Source organism: Octopus bimaculoides, chromosome 12, assembly GCF_046866305.1.
Source record: "Octopus bimaculoides isolate indiv1 chromosome 12, ASM4686630v1, whole genome shotgun sequence".
NCBI classification, from domain to species: domain Eukaryota; kingdom Metazoa; phylum Mollusca; class Cephalopoda; order Octopoda; family Octopodidae; genus Octopus; species Octopus bimaculoides.
The window spans coordinates 38,855,977-38,881,418 of NC_142939.1; the positions used below are offsets into that span (position 1 = coordinate 38,855,977).

General features: G+C 39.2%; 1 protein-coding gene, 1 long non-coding RNA gene and 1 pseudogene across 2 annotated transcripts in view; 2 read left to right on the top strand and 1 right to left on the bottom strand.

The window, feature by feature from the left end:
- On the bottom strand, window positions 1–20,254 carry LOC128249197 (uncharacterized). The gene is made up of 2 exons (XR_016243833.1): window positions 20,149–20,254; window positions 1–311 (listed from the first exon to the last, which is right to left on the bottom strand). It is a non-coding gene; the product is annotated as an uncharacterized LOC128249197 (long non-coding RNA).
- LOC149133079 (uncharacterized) lies at window positions 13,273–13,847 on the top strand (annotated as a pseudogene).
- Window positions 20,200–25,442, top strand: part of LOC106883013 (cAMP-regulated phosphoprotein 19) — a 28,858-nt gene continuing 23,615 nt past the window's right edge. Inside the window, exon 1 of the mRNA XM_052972146.2 lies at window positions 20,200–24,409. Coding sequence (XP_052828106.1) covers window positions 24,263–24,409 — 147 coding nt within the window. The 5' untranslated portion in view covers window positions 20,200–24,262. The remainder of the gene's footprint in view (window positions 24,410–25,442) is intronic.

Genomic DNA, 25,442 nt, shown 5'->3' on the forward strand with positions numbered 1-25,442 from the left:
TATGTTTTGGTCTACAAACACCATTTATTTCATATTACATCATCATCATCATTTAATGTCCACCTTCCAGCTGGCCCTAGGTAGTATAGTGGTAAGTATCTCCACCTGTCACGCAGGAGACCAGGGTTCGATTCCCTGCTGTGGAGACAGTGATGCTGTTTTATAGGTGCAGGCATGGCTGTGTGGTAAGAAGCTTGCTTCCCAACCACATGGTTCCACATTCAGTCCCACTATGTGGCACATTGGGTAAGTGTTTTCTACTATAGGCTTGGGTCGACCAAAGCTTTGTGATTGCATTTGGTAGATGGAAACTGAAAAGAAGCCCATCATATATATATAAAATAATATTAGGGACAAAATCCAAAATTACAGATAAAAACTCAATTAAAATCAATTTATAAAAAATTAAAATCAAACTGAGCTTTACAGATTAATATATATATAAAAATATATAGTTTTAGGGAAAAGAACCAAGTTTCATGAACTCATCGATGAAAATCCACTATCACATATAGAAAAATTAATAATTAAAAGCACAATAAATGAGTATAATATAATACAAAGTAAATATCATAAGATAAAGATAATAAAATGACTACACGTGTTTCATAACTAATTTTCAAATAAAAAGGAAATTTAAATCGATTAAAATCAATTAAAATTATCAAAAATAAATTCTATTCAAAAATACAGCTAATCGTCAGGTCGTAAATAGAACAATAATTATAATAAATAAATATATATATCAACCAACAATAAGTACCAAATGAATTTATATAAAATACTTATTTAATAAAGATAGAAAAATTATTAAAAATATCAAAATAATAAACATTCCATAATCATCTCTACATCCATTATAATATATGTTAACATGTATATTATATACATGTTCTGGTTTTTGTATGTTAACATATATTATAATGGATGTAGAGATGATTATGGAATGTTTATTATTTTGATATTTTTAATAATTTTTCTATCTTTATTAAATAAGTATTTTATATAAATTCATTTGGTACTTATTGTTGGTTGATATATATATTTATTTATTATAATTATTGTTCTATTTACGACCTGACGATTAGCTGTATTTTTGAATAGAATTTATTTTTGATAATTTTAATTGATTTTAATTGATTTAAATTTCCTTTCTATTTGAAAATTAGTTATGAAACACGTGTAGTCATTTTATTATCTTTATTTTATGATATTTACTTTGTATTATATTATACTCATTTATTGTGCTTTTAATTATTAATTTTTCTATATGTGATAGTGGATTTTCATCGATGAGTTCATGAAACTTGGTTCTTTTCCCTAAAACTATATATATATATATATATATATATAAATATATATATATATATAAATATATATATATATATATATATATATATATATATATACTAGCAGAGATACCCGGCGTTGCCCGTGTTACATGCAATTGAAGAATGAGACTTTTCTCTTATATTTTCTGTAAGGAACTGGAATACATATGATTCGAATTTCGTCAAAATTGCACATGAGGGTTCTTTCCCTCTTTACACACCCTAAAAAAATTGTAATCATGAGACATGTATCCCATACTATTGATCTTTATGCGCATATTCCAAAATTTCAGTCTTCTGGAACCTGTAAAAAGGATTTTGCTCCTGAAAAATAGAGCTCATGGAGCTCTAAAATGTGGGAATGAAGGCCCCTATTGGGGGTGGGTGTGTTAATGTCAACCAGAGAAGTTGAATTGTTACTCTTTTACTTGTTTTAGTCATTTGACTGTGGCCATGCTGGAGCACCACCTTTAGTCGAGCAAATTGACCTCAGGACTTATTCTTTGGAAGCCTAGTACTTATTCTATCAGTGTCTTTTGCCGAACCACTAAGTTACGGGGACATAAACACACCAGCATCGGTCGTCAAGCGATGTTGGGGGGACAAACAGAGACATGCAAACATATACACACACATACATATATATATATACGACGAGCTTCTTTCAGTTTCCGTCTACCAAATCCACTCACAAGGCTTTGGTCGGCCCGAGGCTATAGTAGAAGACACTTGCCCAAGGTGCCACGCAGTGGGACTGAACCCGGAACCATGTGGCTGGTAAGCAAGCTACTTACCACATAGCCACTCCTACACCTATGTTTGGGAATGTTTTTAACTTGGGTCTTATGGTATGCTTGTATATATGTGAGAGTATAGTTTCACTTTAATAGTTTCAATATGAAAATGAAAGTATGAAAGTGAAAGTATTTGAAATTACAGTAGCGACATGTTATTGTTTCACTTTTGACAGGTAATACTGAAATAGTGGAATAGTTTCAGTGTTAAAGGGAAAGTATCTGACATTACAGTAGAGTGATGTTATTGTTTCACTTTTGACATGTAATACTGAAATAGTGGAGAAGATATGATATTGCTGTGGGTTCAAACTATACATCATCATCGTTTAATGTCCGCTTTCCATGCTAGCATGGGTTGGACGATTTGACTGAGGACTGGTGAAACTGGATGGCAACACCAGCCTCCAATCTGATTTGGCAAGTTTCTACATCTAGATGCCCTTCCTAACGCCAACCACTCAGAGTGTAGTGGGTGCTTTTACGTGTCACCCGCACAAAGGCCAGTCAGGTGGTACTGGCAACGGCCACGCTCAAAGTGGTGTATTTTATGTGCCACCCGCACAAGAGCCAGTCCAGGGGCACTGGCAACGAACTCGCTCGAAAATCCTTACACAAGTGCCAAGAAGGTGACGCTGGGCACAGGTGCTATCCCGATTTCGTTATTCGCTTGCCCCAATAAGTCTTCGCAAGCTGAGTTTCGTGTCCAATGAAGGAGACAACGTTGGCACGGGTGCCAGTCGTCAAATTTAGTTCGATTTCACTTGCCTCAACAGGTCTTCGCAAGAGGAGTTTAGTGTCCAATGTAGGAAAGGTACGCATGAGGAAAGGTACGATGAAGAAGTTAAAAATATTTGTGTACTAAGACACTACATGGACCCAAAGTAAGGCATGTGTTAATTTGGAATGAAATTGGTTGTGTAGTTCTCGATTTTTAGGGATTCACACACACACATTCTCATCTTTATATATCTGATATTTATGCGCACATTCCAAAATTCCAGTGTTATGGACCCTGTAAAAAGGATTTTGCTCCTTAAAAATGGAGCTCATGGAGCTGAAAAATGTGGGATTTAAGGACCCTATTGGGGGTGGGTGTGTTAATATCAACCAGAGAAGTCGAATTGTTGGGAATCTTTTTAACATGTATTGTTTGAATTTCTTTGAAATAGGAAATATATGTATGTTGACTGGGTTTGTAAAAGAGAGCAAAGCTACAGGAAACCAAAAGACAAATGATCACGATAATCAGTCAGCTACCCTTGCCTAGTCGTTACAACTCCCCAATGTAGGATTCCTCACCATACAAGTGACAGGCACAGCTGTAAGATGCATTACGGATCTATAGCAATTGGAAGGGCATGACCCAATGAAATAACAACGTGTGACGTTTGGAGTAAAAGGAAATGAAAGTGTCGCCTCTGGAGTTTGCAAATGACCACTACACCGATAGGTAACTGGGCAGAAAAAATTTACAATCAATAAATGTCTTAAAACAACCAGTCATTCATCTGGGAAGGCCTTGAAATCAATGTTACCAACTGGGGACTATGTATGACCTGGTGATAATAAAAAGACACAAAGGAGGTCTGCAACGAAATAATTTTACTCAACACTTTGCAAGTGAATCAGTGGAGGCAAAGATGCGTGTCATTTACTTGACAATTTATGCACCACATTGCAGAAATCACAATGTAAGTATATCTGAAAGGATAGTCTTACACTGTTGTACCGTTGAATTACAAATAATGCTCATCTGTTATGTTCGGTGACCCTATAGCTTCCAATGGTACAACTGTATTTGTCTTTGCTTAGGAAAAATGACTAAATTGTGGATGTGAATTCCCCATGATGGGGTCTTTGTAACTTCTAAGAAGAAATTTTAGAAATATTACTTTATTTATGTGTAATATGTATGGTTAAAATTTCATCAACATCAAAAATATATGAATTTTCTTGGGGGTTATGGCCGTTATGCATAGAATATAATTTCCAAATTTCATAAAGATGCATTCAGTACTTTGACGTAGTTTTGGATAAAAAAACAAATGACTAATGTGTGTGTCTGTGTGCATGTGTATATATATATGTATAGATATCTGTATGCATGTATATGTACATCTATATATATATACATCTACACATATGTATACATATAGATCTATACCTATATACATATACGTGTACATATACATCTATATGTATACATATAATCTCTCTCTCCCTCTCCCTCTCACTCTCTCTCTCTATATATATATACATGTATATGGATAAATTAGTGCAGATATATATAGGCATGTATGTATGTATACCTGTATATATGGGAGAGTATAGTTTCACTGTAGTAGATTCAGTATGAAAATGAAACCATTAAAGTGAAAGTATCTGTCATTACAGTATCGAAATGTGATTGTTTCAGTTTTGAAATTGAAATAGTGGAATAGTTCATTGTCAAAGTGAAAGTATTTGACATGAGTGTTTTTGTTTCACTTTTGACATGTAATACTTAAATAGTGGAGGAGATATGATGTTGCTGTGGGCTCGAACTATGTAAGAATTTAAAAATTTCTTTTGACTAAAACACAACTGGGACCCTAAGTAAGGCTTGTATAAAATTTGAATGAAATTGGTTGTGTATTTCTCGAGTTTTAGGTATTCACACAGACAGACATTCTCATTTTTATATATATAGAGATACATATATCATCATCATCATCATCGTTTAACGTCCGCTTTCCATGCTAGCATGGGTTGGACGATTTGACTGAGGACTGGTGAAACCGGATGGCAACACCAGGCTCATATATATATATATATATATGTGTGTGTGTGTATACAAATATATATGTATGTATATATATATACATGTATATAGATATATATATATATGTATATATATATATATATATATATATATATATATATATATATACATATATGTATATATGTATATATATATATATATATACATATATATATATATATACATATATATATACATATATGTATATATGTATATATATATATATATATATATATATATACACACACACACACATATATATATAGGTATGTATGTATTTGTGTGTCTGTGTTTGTCCCCACCACCATCACTTGACAACCAGTACTGGTGTGTTTACATCTCCATAACTTAGTGGTTCAGCAGACTGATAGAATAAGTACTAGGCTTACAAAAATAAGTCCTGGGCTCAATTTCTTCAACTAAAGGCAGTTCTGCAGCATGGCTGCAGTCAGATGATGGAAACAAATAAAAGAATAAATTCTAAGCTATGCAATTGCTACAATAAACCTAGGATTCATTCACTGCTTCAGTGGTTGTGATTTGAACCAAAATCAACACGATATGAACGCAGTAGCGTTCATTCACTGAAACATGGATCGGACTTTTCTTTTCCTCGATAAAAATTGTATATATTTTTTCTCGCTGTGTGCTTTTTTTTTGTTCTTATTCTTTTACTTGTCTCAGTCATTTTGACTGCAGCCATGCTGGAGTACCGCCTTTTAGTCGAACAAATTGACCGCCTGGCTCAGGGTTGTGTCACTATCATTTTTTCTTGACCTCCTTAATTCTTGTCCTTCTGCCTCTATCTCTCTCTCTCTTCTCTCCCCCACATGACCGGTGTTCGGCCAAGCCTTGTCTTTCTTTCTTGGTTCAGCCGTCGTCCGTGCAACATCGATATTCTTCCCTGTGCCTGTGAAATCTTGTATTCCTGCCATAAGGCTTTATTTCCACACACACCAGCTTAATTTAATTCATCCTTAGTCGAAAGACACCTGTTGTTATGTCCTGTTATTTGTATTTGTGTAACATTCTCCATTTTTTTCCGTCCTTGTTTTCATATATATTCGCTGCTTTCTTCCAAGGAATTTAATGCTCTTAGCTTAGTTTTTCCTTGGGGCTGGCCAGATTGGAGCAATCTCGAGTATAACCAGCTGAAATTGCAAAGATAATCTGGAACTCAACTGAGGAAAGAAAACTCCGAATGACCCGTCCTTGTTTTCTTTGTATTGTCTATCTTGATGTTTTGTTGTTCCCTTTTTTGTATCACCTAACTATCTGGATGTTTTGCGTTCTTGTTCCATTTTGTATTTTTTATATATATTTTTCTTTGTAAGCCTGGTACTTATTCTATCAGGCTCTTTTGCCAAACCGCTGAGTTACAAGGACATAAACACACCAACATCAGTTGTCAAGCGATGGTGGTGGGCAGGGGGAACAAACATAGATACACACACACACATATATATATATATACACACACACATGTATATGTATATATATATATATATATATATATATATATACATTATCTTAATATATAAAATCTGTTCTGTCTGTCTGTTTGTGCGCTTATAACTCGAGTATTGTTCATCTGATTGCACTGAAATTTTAAAAATGCATACATGAGAAAGCAGGGCATTCTGTAATCTAAAAAGATTTTCAAAATTGTTAGTTTCAAAGTGAGAATTGCTATTTTTGTAATCTTTATGTCCTGTTTGTTCTGCCATTAAAACAACCAGTTGCTCAGACAGCTGGCACATACCATTTCGCTAGCAACAAGGGAAGTACAGGATGACAGTCAGCCAAAATCGTTGCTATGCTGTCTCTCTTCTTTCCTCTCTCTGTGGGGTTAATAATCTTAATCTTTAGTTACAGTTTTGCATTCAAACTACATAATAGGCAGAATTGTCAGATAAAGACAGTAGAGTGTTTTGAGGGAGATTTTGCCGCTATTTCTACCAAGTCTATTTACTATGTAGAGATCTCCCTCATTAGCTTACACATACATATATATCATCATCATCATCGTTTAACGTCCGCTTTCCATGCTAGCATGGGTTGGACGATTTGACTGAGGACTGGTGAAACCGGATGGCAACACCAGGCTCCAGTCTAATTTGGCAGAGTTTCTACAGCTGGATGCCCTTCCTAACGCCAACCACTCAGAGAGTGTAGTGGGTGCTTTTACGTGTCACCCGCACGAAAAAGGGCCACGCTCGAAATGGTGTCTTTTATGTGCCACCCGCACAAGCCAGTCCAGGGGCACTGGCAACGATCTTGCTCGAAAATCCTACGGGAGCCAGTCAGGCGGTACTGGCAACGGCCACTCTCAAAATGGTGCATCTCATGTGCCACCCGCACAAGAACCAGTCCAGGGGCACTGGCAACGATCGTACTTGGCTTGCCGGGTCTTCTCACGCACAGCACATTTCCAAAGGTCTCGGTTAGTAGTCATCGCCTCGGTGAGGCCCAATGTACGAAGGTCTTGCCTCACCACCTCAGCCCAGGTTTTCCTGGGCCTACCTCTTCCACGGGTTCCCTCAACTGTTAGGGTGTGGCACTTTTTCACGCAGCTATCCTCATCCATTCTCACCACATGTCCATACCAGCGCAATCGTCTCTCTTGCACACCACAACTGATGCTTCTAATGTTCAGCTTTTCTCTCAAGATACTTACACTCTGACGAGTATTCACATTGACATTACACATCCAACGGAGCATACTGGCTTCATTCCTTGCAAGCTTACGTATGTCCTCAGCAGTTACAGCCCATGTTTCACTGCCATGTAGCATGGCTGTTCGTACGCATGCGTCATACAGTCTGCCTTTTACTCTGAGTGAGAGTCCCTTTGTCGCCAGCAGGGGTAAGAGCTCTCTAAACTTTGCCCAGGCTATTCTTATTCTAGCAGCTACACTTTCAGCGCACCCACCCCCACTACTAACTTGGTCGCCCAGATAGCGGAAGCTATCGACTACCTCTAGTTTTTCACCCTGGAATGAGATAGAAGTTGTTTCCTGTTTGTTTACAGTCTTTATTGCACCTGAACATCTGCCACAAACAAAAACTAACTTGCTAGTTAACCTGCCTTTGATGTTGCTGCACCTCTTATGTGTCCATAGCTTGCACTGGGTACATTTTATAGAGTTACTACCTACTCCTTTTCTACATACTGAGCAGGGCCATCTACCTGAAGGGGTTTGTGTTTTATCTACCTTCCTACTTATTAGGATTTTGGTTTTAGCTAGGTTGACTCTAAGGCCCTTCAATTCTAGACCTTGCTTCCAAACCTGAAACTTCTCCTCTAGTTCTGATAGTGACTCCGCAATTAGGGCAAGGTCATCAGCATAGAGGAGCTCCCAGGGGCAACCTGTCTTGAACTCTTCTGTGATTGCCTGGAGGACTATGATAAATAAGAGGGGGCTGAGGACGGAACCTTGGTGGACCCCTACCTCTACCTGGAATTCATTGCTGTACTCATTTCCAACCCTCACCTTACTGGCAGCATCTCTGTACATGGCTCGCACAGCTCTCACTAACCATTCTTCTATCCCAAGTTTCCTCATTGACCACCAGATAAGGGATCGGGGGACCCTGTCAAAGGCTTTCTCCATGTCAACGAAAGCCAGGTACAGAGGTTTATCCTTAGCTAGGTATTTCTCCTGCAACTGTCTCACTAGAAATAAGGCATCAGTAGTGCTTTTACCTGGCACGAACCCAAACATCTAAATTGATTCGCTCCCTAATTAGTTGGGCTATGACCCTCTCTGTAACTTTCATAACCTGATGTAACAGCTTGATGCCTCTGTAATTATTTGTATCTAAAGTGTCACCTTTACCTTTGTAGCAGTTGACTATGATGCTGCTACACCAGTCATTGGGTATGACTCCTTCGTGTATCACCTGGTTCGTAATACGGGTGACTAGGCTATAGCCAACACTGCCAGATATTTTGAGCATCTCTGCAGTGATTCCTGATGGGCCGGGGGCTTTCCTGGTCTTCATACTCTTAATTGCTTTATCTACCCTGGTACTATCAACTCGGATAGCTGGTCCCTCTATTGGGTCAACACACGGCAGGCTCTCTTTCTCCCATTCATTCTCTTTATTAAGCAATCTATCGTAGTGGCATCTCCAGACCTCTTTCTTTGCATCCTCATTTAATGCAAGCGTACCATCATCCATGCGAACACATTTCTCTCCTACAACATCACTATTCTCTCTCCTACACTGTCTTGCAACACGAAATACCTCGAGTCTTTGGTCCTCACGGCGCAGAACATTGGCAAATCTTTCGTTATCTGCTTCCCCTCTGGCTAAATAAACCTGTCGCCTAGCCTCCCTTCTGGCACATTGGTACAATTCCCTGCTACCACCGTTCTTCCAGTCCTTCCAAGCCTGTTTCTTTTGTCTAATAGCCCTGTCTACCTCCTTGTTCCACCACCACGTTACTCTGGGTCGGGAGGGGACCTTACACCACCCACAAATCTAGTCGGTGGCTTTCAACAGGTTGTCCCGCAGAAATCTCCAATTGTCTTCCACGTTGTATGATGCTATATCCCCTTCTATTTCGTTAAATGCTTCAAGTAACTTGTCTCTAAGTCTCTGTCCGTTTGCAGGGTCTTTAAGCTTCCACACCCTTCTCCTCCCAGCCTGTCTAATTCTGGGCACCTATTTTGCCTTGATCCCAAAGTCGCTAACTACTAATCTATGTTGTGGGGTACATTCTTCGCCAGGGTAGGTTTTGGCATTTATAAGCCGCCCTCTTTCCCTATTTCTGGCAAGGATGTAGTCGATTTGGCTAGAGTGTCTGCCGGAGCGGTAGGTGACTAGGTGATTGGCAGGTTTCCTGAAGTTGGTATTGCAGACCATAAGATCGGTTGCATCACAGAACTCCAGCAGTCTGGTTCCCTCCTCGTTGCGGGAACCGAAGCCATAGCCTCCATGTATGCCATGGAAGCCTCCAGCACGACGTCTGACATGACCGTTAAAGTCTCCAGCCACAAAGAGAAGGTCCCTGTCACTCGTCGACGAGGTAGTTTGCAAGAGGGTGTCATAGAATTGGTCTTTCAGACCATCTGGTAGCCCCGGTTGAGGTGCATAGGCTGAGATGACAGTAGCTAATCTATGATGAAGCACTAGTCTGATCTTAAGTACTCTGTCACTTACTCTAACGACCTCGATTACCTTATCCACCCATTTCTCCGCTAGAAGTATTCCTACGCCACTGACCCCGTCAGTGTTCCCTGCCCAGAAAATCTTGTACCTGTGTTCTTTGCCTGTGAGGAACCTCGCAGAACCTCCTCTCCATCTTACTTCCTGGATGCAGCACATATCTACGCGTCTCCGTTCAAGCATCTCAACAATTTCACCAGATCTACCTTTCAGCGTGCCGACGTTGAGAGTGCCAATCCTAACAGTATGGGTGTTGGGGGTGTGGGCCTGTAGCCTGGGAAGGGGAAAAGCAGTGTCGTGTACCTGAAAAGAAAACTTGCAATTGGAAGAATGTATATATAATATAAATAAAATACTTAAAGCAACAGGCGTCAAATACAAAAGCCAAGGTCCATGCAAAAAAATTTCAAACTTCTTGCCTAATGCAAGCCCAGAGGAATCTGTTATCTCTTACACTATTTCAGTATTACGTCTGTATTGTTATGTGAGATACTGTCCTATATATTATATATTCCTTATGCTTTCCAAACCGAGTTACAGATTTTGATGTATTCGGTGTCAAAAGATTCAGTATTAATTTGGCTACAAATTAAACTTAATTTCCATTCACATATTTGCATTTCAAAAATTTAATATAATCTTTTCCATAAATTAACTATCGTAAAAATTTTATACGATGACATCACATTTTCTAAATGTGTGTGTACCTTAAAAGGTATCATCACAACACATACCTTCACTCACTCACTCTATCTCTCTTTCTCACCCTCTTTCTCTCTCACATACACACATGCAAGCACGCATGAATGCACACACACACGTCCAGTTCATATAGACATACATACATCTTTCACTCTCTTTCTCTGTTCTTTTTGGTTTCTCTTCTTTTAATTTCTGCTCTCTTCAAATTTTTATGGATACAACTGCTTACATAAAATAGGGATTAATGTATAATTTCTTTCTATGTTCATAATTATTTGTTTACAACATTGGGAAAAATATGCCACCAAAGAAAAGATGTAATCTCTCCAGAAACACGTATAAAGCAAGGAGGATTGTAGAAAACCGAAGGTGAGAGTCTGAAGAGAGAAACTAGATGAGATTTTCTCAAGATCAGCAAATGCATGTTGCAGCACTTAATGCTGGATCATTAAATCAATGTTTTAATGATTAGACAGAGTTCCAATAGACTAGCTCTTAGAAACAGACTATGTACAAATTCATTCTTCACAACTCCTGAAGCTGTTTTCAGATATGATCTATCCTATTCTTATAAAGATAATAACTCTGTCCAAATTGGTGTGCTAAATACAAATTGTCTTTTCTGTAGAGCTGTAAAATTTTCAAACAAAACAAATAGTATGTGATGCGGTCAGGTAACATTGCCAGCACTACCAGCTCCTTCTCAACCTCTTATGGATCTTCTAGAAGGCATTTCTATCCAGTCAAAGGATTTTCTGAACAATATCAGACAATACAACTCTGCAAATGACATTGTTTGGGGCATCTAAGAAGATAGATAAACATGAATTTACGACGACGTCAAAGTTCAAGGGCAAGTCTATAACCTCATTGGTTCCCTGATACCCACAAATGAACCACAGTTCCTCCAAATTTACTTTATGAGTGATGTAGGACAACAAACTCAAGGTGTCAATATTTCAGATGTTGGGTCATGTTAGACACAGTGCCAACTGCTGCAAAAATGAGTATATCCACTGACAACTTCTCAGTGCATTCAAAAATCACATAACCTCCATAGGTTAGGGCCTGAAATACTCCAAACGGACGCATAGCATGTTACTTAGTCGAATTAGCCCACCAATTACTCCACAAATGTTTTGTTGTCAATGCTGCACTTTCCCATATCACCTGCTTCAACATAACTGTAATATATTATATACTAACTATGCCATTTTAATCCCGAGCAACGCCAGGTGACTCTGCTAGCATATATATATATATATATATATATATATATATAAAAAAGTCGTCAGAATTTTGGAATAACTTCTTTCATTTATTTTATACATATATTAGCGCTTTCGAACTTGTCAAATATAATTCTGTGAAAATACAGAGATCTTGCTTATTTATATAAAAACAGGTGTTTTGGGGGGTTTTGTTTATAACAGAACATTTCCATACAATGGCCCTTCACTCTCTCTTTTACCACATCCATCTCTCTATCTATCTGGCTATCAATCTATCTATCTATCTGCCTGTCTATCTATCTATCTGCTTATACATCTTCCATTGTCTCCAAAGCCTCACCCAAAAAAAACAAAAAACAAAACAAAACAATGTTCTGTTATAAACAAAACCCCCAAAAACACCTGTTTTTATATAAAAAAGCAAGATCTCTGTATTTTCACAGAATTATATTTGACAAGTTCGAAAGACAAACGAAAGCGCTAATATATGTATAAAATAAATGAAAGAAGTTCTTCTAAAATTCTAACGACTTTTTTTTCAATATTTAATTCTGTACATCACACCTAACACTACACACACACACAGATATATATATATATATATATATATATATATGATGGGCCCCTTTCAGTTTTCATCTACCAAATCCACTGACAAGGCTTTGGTCAGCCCGAGGCTATAGTAGAAAACACTTGCCCAAGATACCACAGTGGAACTGAACCTGGAACCATGTGGTTGGGATGCAAGCTTCTTACTACACAGCCATACCTCACTGTATTTTTGTTCCTTCCCAATCCTCTCCGTCAAAGAGTGTAGGATTGAGACGTCAAAGACTTTTCCATTCTTCCCAAACATTAAACTAATACACCTGCTTGGTCCTTCACCTGTCTTCATCTTTTGTTTTCAGTAAATTTGAACTATAAACTATTGTAGTGTTATGGGCAGTGATGAGCTATGTGGTGCTGATGGAGAGGGATCACAGATGAAGCAGACGGAAGTGAAGAAACCAGAAGGGCTGGCGGAAGTAGGCAACACGCGGATGCGTGGACAGCAAGCACGTGTGGGCAGTTCGAACAGAGTCAGCGCACGTAGAAGACGTGGTTTGATCTAGAGTGATCGTTTATCCCGCCACGGTCGACAAGGTAAGGTCGCTGTATTTCTTTCTCCCTTTTGCTTCTTGTTGTCTTTTTCCTCCATCACATCACAAGCTATTTCGGCCCATAAAAAAAAAAATTATGAGTGTAGTCCGTATTTCTAATGATGTGATTAAACCGTTTTGCGGTGACACGGATGTGGTCGCGTGGTTAAAAAAGATGAAGTTGGTTGCGAAGCTCCATGGGATAGACGACTTAGCAAGCTTTTTACCGCTGTACTTAGATGGTCCGGCGTTGGCGCTATTCTTAGAGATGGAAGAGAGGGACCAACTTAGCACGGAAAAAAATAGAAATCCGCTTGATGGAGGCCTTTGCAGAAGGAATGTTTGAAGCATACGCTCGCCTGGGGAAAGCAAAGTGGACTGGCGAACAGGTAGACGTATTTGCCAACGAACTCAGGAGATTGGCTAAACTGGCGGGGTACGAAGGAGAATCGCTAGATCGGACGGTTAAGTTAGCGTTTGTGACTGGCTTTCCTGACCACATGTCGGTCGAGTTGCAGAAGCTGCCAAACGTGAACTCCATGGCGATGGCGGATATTATAACTCAGGCTCGTGTGCTAGTTTCGTGTTGCAGATCAATGCCGTTGGCGGCAACTGCAACAGCAAAAGGTGGCTGATCAAGGAGTAGTGGAGAGGGGTCGAACAAGGAATGTGTGCGACCGTTCAAAGGACAGTGTTTCCGGTGTCAGGGCCCGCACATGGTACAGGATTGCAAGTTACCCAAGCCTGAGGTCATTTGCGAATGTCTGCAGGGAAACGGTCTAAGGGAGACTACTGCACCAGTGGTCATCCCTTTGGATCAATAGAGGCGCGTTTGTTGCTACCCGTTGTCGACATTCTGGTGGAGGGGAAGATGTCGCGAGCCCTTGTGGACACGGGCTGTACGATGACCCAGATGACTCCAGGAGTGGTAGAGACATGGCGTGGCCAGAGGTGGACAGTGGAGTGGCACTGGAAGGGAGAGCCCCTAACGTTGAAAAATAAAGTGGGCTGCTACCAGCATACTTTGAAAGGAGATGCCAGAAGCGAGTTCGAGGGGGAGGGGGAGCGGTGGATTAAGGAGGGCATATTGATCCCTTGGGAAGAAGAAGTAGAGAGCGGAGTCCTGCCGCTGATGGCGGTGGTACAGCCCACAAAGCATAAGGTCAGACTGGTGCTTGACTTCTGAGAGCTGAATGACCACATATAATGTCATACAGGCGGCGAGGCCACAGAAGTCTGCGGAGACACCTTGCGAGAGTGGAGGCAGATGACAGGGGCCTCCACGATCATCGATTTGAAGTCGGCATACCTGCAGGTGCATGTGGCTGAGAGACTGTGCAAGCATCAGCTTGTCAGGTATAAGGGCCAGACGTACTGTCTGACCAGGCTGGGGTTTGGGCTAAATTCAGCACCAAAAATTATGGCAACAATTCTCAAGGCCATCCTGGGAAAAGTGGACAGAGTAAAAAGGGCCACCAAATCGTACATTGATGACATCCTCGTGGATGAAACCATAATGCCAGCTACGGAGGTCATAGGCCACTTGAAGAATTTCGGACTATCGCCAAGCCACCAGAGGCCATGGAGGGAGGCGCTGCACTGGGCTTCAAGCTACAGAGAGGCAAGGCCGGTGCATTGGTGTTTCGGCGAGGGAATGAGATCCCCGAACTGGGCACCAACGTGAGTAGATGGGAACTGTTCTCGGTGTGTGGGAAGCTGATGGGACACTACCCGGTTGCAGGATGGCCCCGGACAGCATGTAGCTTCATCAAGAGACGAGCCGAAGGAGCAAAGTGGAATGACAGAGTAGGGGAGAAAACAACCGACATGATGCAGGAAGTCTTGGTCAGAGTGAGAGCAGAGGATCCAGTGAGGGGCAGTTGGTATGTTCCCAGATCAAAGAGTGGGATCATTTGGTGTGACACCAGTAGCATCGCAATAGGGATTGTCTTGGAAATGGGAGGCACCGTGGTGGAAGATGCAGCCTGGCTCAGGAAGATGGATGACTGCAACCATATCAATGTGGCGGAGTTGGATGCCGTGTTGAAGGGGGTGAACCTGGCCTCGAAGTGGAGGCTGCGCACCATAGAAATTAGGACTGATCAGCCACTGTGCTTGGTTGGGTGACGGCAGTCATCACCAATGAGTGGAGGGTGTGAACCAAGGGGCCGCGGAGATGTTGGTAAAGCGTCGATTGGGGATACTGCGTGAGCTAACCTCTGAGTTCGATCTGAAGCTGAGCGTGATTTTTGTGCCTTCCGGGTGTACATGAGACGGGAAGTATTCCAGTGGACCACAACTGGAAACGACCGGCAGGGGACGTACCTCTCAATAGTTGACTGCGGACTGGGGCAGTTGGACATATGGAGGGAGATGAAGACGGGGACTGCAGAGGAAATCGCGAGAGTATTAAATGAGATATTCCTGGAACAAGGCCCCATGGATGAGCTGCTTCTGGATAATGGCACTGCATTTCACTCAGAGGTGCTGAAAGAAATGCTTGATGGGTGGCAGGTCAGCCGCTTCTTCAGGGCGGCATACCGGCCAAGTGGAAATGGAGTGGTGGAAAGGCATCATCGTACCATGAAGACCTTGGCAGAGAGGGGCCACATTTCGCCAATCGAGGCCATATTTTGGTACAATATGCCACCCATGTTAGGACAGGCTGAAGAGTCGGTGCCACACAGGGCAATATTCAGGTACGAGTGGAGGCATCAATGCGACTCGGGGGAAAAGGAAGAGCACACCATTGTGCAGGTCGGGGAAGAAGTTTGTGTAAAACTCCCAAATGCACGGTGTACATCACAATGGGGAAAAGGAACAATAACCTCCATCAATTCAAAGAACGTCTCGGTCGATGGTATGCCACGCCATGTTTTGGATGTGCGGAAGATTGTCAATGCCTCAGAGGATGGAAACAGCAGCAGTGGACAAGATGATGAAGCCAGCGGCAGCGCGCCAGGAACTCCCACAGAGGGAGCGTCACCCTCCTCCCTGGTTGGTTGATTATGAAACCAATTAAGGTAGTTCGGGAGCGAGGAGTGAGTGGGAAAGCCAGTTGAGTGATCTGTAGATCGGGGGGCGTGTGGTGTTACATGTGGTGTTATGGGCTGTGATGAGCTATGTGGTGCTGGTGGAGAGGGATCGCAGATGAAGCAGACGAAAGTGAAGACACTGGAAGGGCTGGCGGAAGTCAGCAACATGCGGATGCGTAGACAGCGAGCACGTGCGGGCAGGTCGAACAGAGTCGGCGCACGTAGAAGACTTGGTTTGATCTGGAGCGATCGTTTATCCTGCCACGGTCAACAAGGTAAGGTCGCTGTATTTTTTCTCCCTTTTGCTTCTTGTTGTCTTTTTCCTCCATCACACCACAACCATTTAATTCCAAGATTTATTTATGTTTACCAACTGAATGAATTTAATAAAAACATCTAAATATGAGGCATCATGATAATTGTTCAAACTGAAGTCCTTCTTGAGCGACACATTTTTCCATTCAAGTCAATACAGAATTACAGACAGTATTTATGGAATTTTGACTTACTGCCAGTTGACTTTTGGTCAACTCTGTGTATATATATATATATATATATATATATATATATAGCAATAAGAAAATGGAGGGGAATAGGTGGTATTCATCAACTTGCAGACATTGTATTGTGTCAATTTACCTGTTTATTTGTTAACTAAGAGGACAATAATAACAATATACAAACACATGTGACATATAATGTCATATCAGTAATTAAAAAAGGACATCTAGTGACTGAAAATGGGACAATGATTTACAGCTGTTTCAGTCTAGGGGTGACATGCCTCATTCTATCTATATAACTCCAGTAGGCTGAAGTAATTGATAGATGAAATGGATGAAATAGAGGTACATGGATGATTTTCTAGGCTTCTTCAGAGATCTTTTATAAAGTTCATGAGGTTAATTTAAAATATCCAAATATAAACATATAAAAAATCGTAAAAACTCACATATATATGCATACTTTAACATATATAGATATACATAAATACATATATGTACATTTAAATGTACATACACCAATGAGTCAATTATTATTGTTATTATACATGAGAACACATATATATACCCACCCACACATACATACATACATACATACATACACATATGTATACATAAACATTCCCGTACAGACATGTTCCCTGGCACATACGCATTAGTTGCATTTGGAAAGGAGGACTGGTGCATTGGTTCTTATTATATTTCCAGCATAATGTCCAGATCTATATTTATATCAGAAACCTATGGGGTACGTACATGTCAGTCATATTTGTAATAGAGGACTTTATAAAATAGTTTGTGAGAATTGTTACAATGATATCCAGACTTCTATAAACTTGTGATGAGTTACTCCATTCATAAGCAGAAAATAATGGACTGCCCTTCACTGACCAAAAAGACGGAGGAGATACAAGAGGAAGAGCCTCAGAAAGAGCAAGGAAATAAGGAAGAAGAAAAAAGATCAACAGAAGTAGAGAAGAAAGAAACAAGAGAAAAAGAAAAAAATTAAGCCCCATAACCAACCAACACCCACCTACACGCAGTAATGTATGATGACTCAAATGAAAAACTGTATAAAGAAGTGTTATCTTTTGAAAACTTTAAAGCAATTGGAACAACGGGTTTTGACAACATTAAGGGATGGTACTGTTGCGCATTGTGCTTGGTTGCACAGAAAGAAAAAAATAAGATATTGTAGTGGCGTGAAATTATAGCCGCCATTGAGGAAGTACTATTCTACGCATGTGCAGGGGACTTCACAACCGGAAGACCCTCGAGTTGCACATGCGTAGTAAAACTCGTACTTAAGCAGTTACTTTCATTTTCTCAGCGAGTTGAGCTCAGACCTACATGACAACACCTCGCTCCTCCACAAAGCACTTTTCACCATGATGCTATTGATGTGATAGCTACTTGCTTCTCGGGCAGGCATCAAGGAAGACCTTAACTTACCAATACCAACTAGAATTTAATCAGCGGTTGCTAAGCAGAATGACAGGAATTGTGAAACCAAGCATCATCATAAATAAAACCTTTTTATTATATTGTTAATTGTTCTAATGTCTCTTCATTCATAATGCTGTTGAAAGGTGATAGAGAGAGACTAAAGTCTCTATGACAACTATCAAAACTTTTACACTGGTGACCCCGACGTGATGAATACGGAATTATCTCTCATACAACTCGTCAAAAATGAAGAGACGACGAAAAAAAAAAAAAAATTTTGTCACGATGACAACGCCTGCCTTTCAAAGAAATAAAATCTCCACTTTCTGTCACTCGCGTAAAGAGACGAAGAAAGAATAAGCAATTGCTACGAAGCCGCATAGTGTCAATTCAATTGGACTATATAACCTCAACAGAGTGTAACTTGTGTTACTAACAGGACAACTGTATATGACGAACACACACGCATTTAATTTCTCTGTTCTGTCCTGTTTATATCTCTCTTGCAGAAAAAAAAAGAAAAAATACATACGAGAAGATCGGTAAAATATTTTTTTTCCCCTGCACGCAGTACAAATAACATGCACTCACACAAACAGAAAAAAAAAATACGAAAGCAAACACCATTGTTTCTTTGTTTTACAAAAAAAAATTTTTTTTCTCTCTATCTCTCTCCTATGCACACATGATTCCACTATCTTTTCCAAGATTGATCTGGTTCGCGCTTATCACCAGATTCCAGTTAATCCAGAGGACATTCCCAAAACTGCCATCACTCCTTTTGGCTGTTTTGAATTTCTTTTTATGAGCTTTGGTCTGCAGAATGCAACAAGCACTTTCCAAAGATTTATAGATGAAGTTTTTTTTGTGGATTTGATATTGTATTCGCTAGTGATACAAACGAGAATCATCTCCACCATTTATCGCATCTTTTTCAGTGATTCCGCACATATAATGTGCACTCTGTCTTCTAAAACAGACAAACTCTCTCCTCGTGTTTTCCGTCACCTGGACTATATTTCAGTCATTTGCCAGGGAAGCAGAGCATCCCTGTTGATGCTCTCACAAGACTCCCTGTCAGTTCTATTTCCTCTCCTGCAACAATTGATTTACTTGCTATTTCGTAGGACCAACCTCTTTTGTCAACGTTAGATTTAACTTCGCCAAAATTCAACAATTGTAAATTTGCCTATCTTCCACTCCCTTCATCGAAGGCATCGTATACGCACCACCAGCTACCATCCCGCTTCTAATGGGATGGTGGAGTGTTTTCATAGGCAACTAAAGGCCGCATTGCACGCCTTGCCCAATCCGCAGTCATGGACTGTATTTCTTCCTGTTGTCCTACTTGGATGCAGGACTGTAGTTAAAGCAGACCTTGGTTTTTCTGCAGCAGAATTATTGTATGGTACCACACTGGCATTGCCTGGTACGATGTTGTTACCAGACAAATTACAACCTCCAAATCCAGTATCCTATGTTACTCGATTACGAGATTTCTCCTTATAAAGGACCCTTTCGTGTGCTCTCTTGCACACCCAAATTTTTAAAAATAGACGCTAATGGTCGTACAGAGACTGTGTCTGTTGACCGTCTGAAGAAAGCGTATTTTGATAAAACTACATCTTCTGTTGACAATACTGACATACCCCTTTTTCAACCAACGCTTACACCTTTATGATCACCATCACCAACACCTGTGAAAATTCCACCTTCATCGTTGAGAACTACCACAAGTGAACCCTGTGTCTCTAGGTCTGGCCGTACAGTGCACTGGCCGAAGAAACTCTCCAAGACAATTTATATTTGACTGCATTGTATATTATTGCATTTTTCAGCATTCCTTTTGTAAAAAAGGCTCAAACTGTGTTTTTTCCCTATTAGTGCTGAACACTCAGACATTTCTTGTGCCACTGCATCAATCATAAGTAAAAAAGGAACTGCAGTGACGTAAGCACAAAATTTTTTTTGACAGCAAACAACACTTACCAAGCTGAACTTGACTTGTGCTGCTGGAATATTATTTTTCATTCTCTGTATTAACGAATTGTTTCTTTTTCATTGTATATCTACAGCCGCATCTTGTTTCAGGCTCCTACTACAATCCTTTCCTTATTCGTGCTACGCACTCGGCGGGGAGCTATTGTAGTGGTGCAAAATTATAGCCGCCATTGAGGAAGTACTATTCTGTGCATGCGCAGGGGACTTCACAACCGGAAGCCCTTCGAGTTGCACATGCGTAGTAAAACTCGTACTTAAGCAGTTACTTTTATTTTCTCAGCGAGTTGAGCTCAGACCTTCTACATGACAACACCTCGCTCCTCCACAAAGCACTTTTCACCATGATGCTATCGATGTGATAGCTACTTGCTTCTCGGACAGGATTCAAGGAAGACTTTAACTTTCCAATACCAACTAGAATATAATCAGCGGCTGCTAAGCAGAATGACAGAAATTGTGAAACCAAGCATCATCATAAATAAAACCTTTTTATCATGTTGTTAATTGTTCTGATGTCTCTTCATTCATAATGCTGTTGAAAGGTGATAGAGAGAGACTAAAGTCTCTATGACAACTATCAAACTTTTACAATATAAAAGTGGATATAGTTGTTGGGAGGTGAAATTGGTTTGGGATGAATTACCACAGTATTCGACATATGAGGAAATGGTGGAAGAATTTGGACTTGATATTCTAGTGGGAACAAAGTTTAAAAGGTATAAATGAAGCTGCTATGAAGTGGAGCAGAGTGGCTTCATTCCATTTTTCATTTCTTCATACATTGGTTCTAATTTTGTTTTCTTTCTCTGTTTGTATGTCCCCACATGTTGTGTATTGTCTCCTCTATGTTCACCCTGTGGTGGGTAATAAAAAAATTAGAATCGTTAGCATGTCGTGGAAAATGCTTAGCAGCATTTTTTCTGTCATAAAGACATTCTGAGTTCAAATTCTGCCGTGGTTGACTTTGTTTTTCATCCTTTCAAGAGCGATAAATTAAGTACCAGTTGAGTACTAGGGTTGATGTAATTAACTTAACCCCTCCCCCAAAAGTGCTGGCCTTGTGCTAAAAATTCCATGCTGGAATTCTGGTTTAAGCATCCTGTATAACCTTTCATAACTTTTCTATTTTTACGGAAGATTTTTGCAAATTTGTCTTCTATACATGGAAAGTCATATGATTATGCAAAACAAATTTTAAAATTTTTTACTCCCCTCCTTATAAATCCTAAAATTTCCACTCATTTTATGAATCTTTTTTAATCACTTTAAACCTTTCATTACCAACCTGGCTCAAACCGGCTCTGGCTCTGAGTACAAATATCTTGTTTCCATATGTTCTGAATTAAATCTTCCACCAAATCTTAGTCATAATTTATGTTCCTAACACTAGCTGAATGATAACTAAGTTATTTTACTAAATTCTTTGTTATATTTAAAATAACTGAAAGAAACACAGAGCATCTCAAAATAAATACAGTAATGAAAGGGTTAAAATATGGACAGTGTAAATGTTATTTGTTTCTGTTTAAATTTTCAATATAATTTTTAAGTCTTTTGAAATCCAAACACAAAAAGTTTAAAATATTTCTTATAACTTTTTCTACTTTTTGATATTTTCAGAAATTTGTTGTGAATTTGTGTTCTATACAGTAGATCTTGTACAATTAAGCAAAAGAATTTTTCAATTAAAATTTCTTTATCTATGTAAAAGCACCATCCAAACATGGTCGATGCCAGCCCCCACTGGCCCCTGTGCCGGTGGCACGTAAAAAGCACCCACTACACTCTTGGAGTGGTTAGCATTAGGAAGGGCATACAGCTGTAGAAACACTGCCAGATCAGATTGGAGCCTGGTGTAGCCTCCTGGCTTCCCAAACCCCAGTCGAACCGTCCAACCCATGCCAGCATGGAAAACGGACGTTAAACGATGATGATGATGACCTCCCCCCGCCCATAAATCCTTAGAGATGCTTAGATTCGACTTGTATTGTTCAGACAGGCATTTGAGAGCTTGAGATCATTGCTTGAATTTATCTTTACACATATATAAATACACTTGCATGGTGTGGGGTGGGAGTGGGGTAAGAATTTAAATTACCTTTTTTTACTTAAATCCTAGCATTGGACTACCCTGGGTTGCTTTACCATTCCATTAAATGGATAAATCCCAGCATGAACAACTGACATTAAATGATGATGATTCTTAAAAAGTATGTAAAAGATATCATGTGACCATGATTAGTGGTGAGGCTGTTGCCCTCACGATCACTAGATCATAGGTTCAATTCCCAGTCTGGGTATGCATTGTGTTCTTGAGCAAAACACTTCATTTCCCGTTGCTCCAGTCTCCCTTTCGATCAGGGGGCAATGCTGGCCTGCTCTCGCCTAGCCAGCGGGGTGGTGCCATTTCAAGGCTAAAACAATGCAAAAGCGCATTGTGACTAGCGATGTGTAGCAACATCTGATAGCCTGGTCAGTCACGTGATTGCATGATGTAAAAGATAATTTATTTTAATAGCATACTTTTCTGTTAGTAAATGGCTTTTGTTCCTTACACATACATACACACACACTCACATGGTGCGGGGTGGGGATGGATAAGAATTTAAACTACTTTTTTTTACTTAAATCATAGCAATGGACTACCCTGGGGCGCATTACAATTCCATTAAATGGGAAAAAAAATATTGAAAAGCATCAATACATTACAGAGTGACAAAGAAACGAAGAAAGTACCAGGTGGTCGTGGGATGTGCTAAAAACAACAGCTAAATTGCCCTTAAATTACACACCTTTTCATCTGAAAATTATATTGAAATTATAAACGGAAACAAATAGCAGATTTGGATTGTCGGTATTTCAGAACTGGGATTTTAAAAAAAATTCGAGAAAGAGCGGAAATTTTAGGATTCATGGGAAAAGGGATTAAAAAATTTTTTTTTTAAAATTTTTACATAATCATACGAATCCTCGTGTGAAGAACATAGATTCGCAAAATGTTCCTGAAAATTCCAAACAATAAAACAGCTACAAGGAGTTATATGATTACGCTATCATTATGCGCGCCAGCAGAATTATTAGCACGCTGGACAGAGTGCTGAGTGGTGTTCAGGCTTTACGTTCTGATTTCAAATACCGCTGAGGTTGACTTTTCCTTTTGGAGTCGATAAAATGAAGTCAAATACTGAAATCGATATAATTGATTAATCCTTCCCTTAAGCGGCAGAGCGTCGGACGAAATGATTTGCAGTATTTCTTCCTGGTCTTAACGTTTTTCAGTTCGATTCCCGCCTAGATTAACTTCTACTTTTACCCCTCCAGGGTCGATCCACTTCCTTCATTTGCTGGCCTTGTACGTAAATCAGAAGCTATTATTTTAATTTCTAGGACATATAGATTTCGAATTATTCTTCGAACAATTAAAGTTATAATTAAATGTAGGGCCTTTTCCTTTCATTAATTACATTTGCTCGTATATTCCAAAACATACCTCTCTAAAGTTTTAAAATACGCGGTATACGCGAAGAAAAACTGGAACAATAATTTTTGATTTTAGTAATTCATTTAAGCTTTTTGAATCAAAGTAAAATTAATGTAGCTTGATTTTGCCAGTTATAAAATGTAGAATTATGAATTGTTATTAAAAATAAAATTAATGATCTGATAGCTAATTATATAAAAAGAAAATTAACAAGTGGCACCAAAGCTTTGTCATTTTCACAAAATACTTTACTTGTATTATTTGTTGGTTTCTTTTTCCCTTTTTTTTTTTTCTTCCATAATTTTCAGCGCATTAAGTTGCGCCCCCTACCGTCAACTAAACTCAGTAACATACGAAGTGCGCCTTTAAATTCATAATAATTCGGCACTGAATACTAAACGATGCAACGATTGGTGGAGAAAATGACGATGTCATCTGTGCACGTTAGTAGGCGCCATATTGGTAAGGAAGAGTGAAAAAAGCGTCAAATATTTGATTGTTGTGGAAAGTTAATGGTGGTCAATTGGACGGTGAAGCTTTGGAAGAAAAAATATACGAACTACACTGCTTTAATTTATTTCCCCTCCCCTTGTACATAAGGCACGCACAGCCCCTTCAAAGATGTCGTCTGAAACAGGAGGGACGGCAGTATCGAGTGCCGCCGGGATAAGTCGGGTGGAGTCTTCTTCCACCGTCCGAGAAGACAACACCAATAATACTTCAGTTGACAGCACCGGACCCCATGCCGACACTCAAAAACAACCTCAGGTACGCGCAACATATCCTTTCTTACCCTGCACCCTTATTATTCAACCCTTGCTCCCATTATTTCAGTGTTTTTTTTATCCCGGTATTTCAACTATTTTCTATCAATGTAGTGTATACATAGATATATAAAGTATATATATATATATATATATATATATATATATATATATATATATGTGTGTGTGTGTGTAAAATATATTTATATTACTATTGAGCAGACTATTGGATGTTATACATTCGTGATCACAATGTGCTTCCATGCATTGTAGCTTTTAAATGATGCCACCCCGCTGGCTAAGCGGCCAGAGCATAAATATATATACATACACATATATATATACACACACGCATACTGCTGTTGGTTTTCTGTTCCTTCTTAAAACCGTTTATTCAATTTTCTGTTTATATTTTGTCTCTTAGCGTTTAAATATATCGTGTAAAATATAGGAAAGGAGTTTAAAGACTTATTAAAAAACAATAATTACTTATTTATCCCAGAATTTGAAAACCTCAAAGTTGAATTATTATTTTCATCTCAGATTCAGACAAATTATTAATTTTAATCTATCTATATATATATATATATATATATATATATATATATATATGTATGTATAAAGGTGAAGTCGAAACTGGATGAATGAATTAAAAATTGAATTGCTGTTATAGTAAGAGATATCATCAATATATAACATAGAATGCGGTTTTTAAAATATTGCTGTACTAAGAACGGGTTTCATGGGTTTAAAATAGTATTTCATTTAACTGGACATAAAAAGCCCACATCTTTAGGGTTTAGGGAAAATTGAATGTTCGTGATGTTTCTTGATTATCATGGACAATTATTTATCTATTTAGGCGGTGGTGATAATGATGTTAAGTGGATTTCCGTTAGCCACAAATATAAATAAATGACGTATTAACTTTCGATCCCCGAATTTAAAGTTAAAAAAGAAAATGCGACCGTAACATTGTGAGAGACATACGAAATATGTTTCTTGCTATGAAATATTTTTGTTATGAAAAACATTGT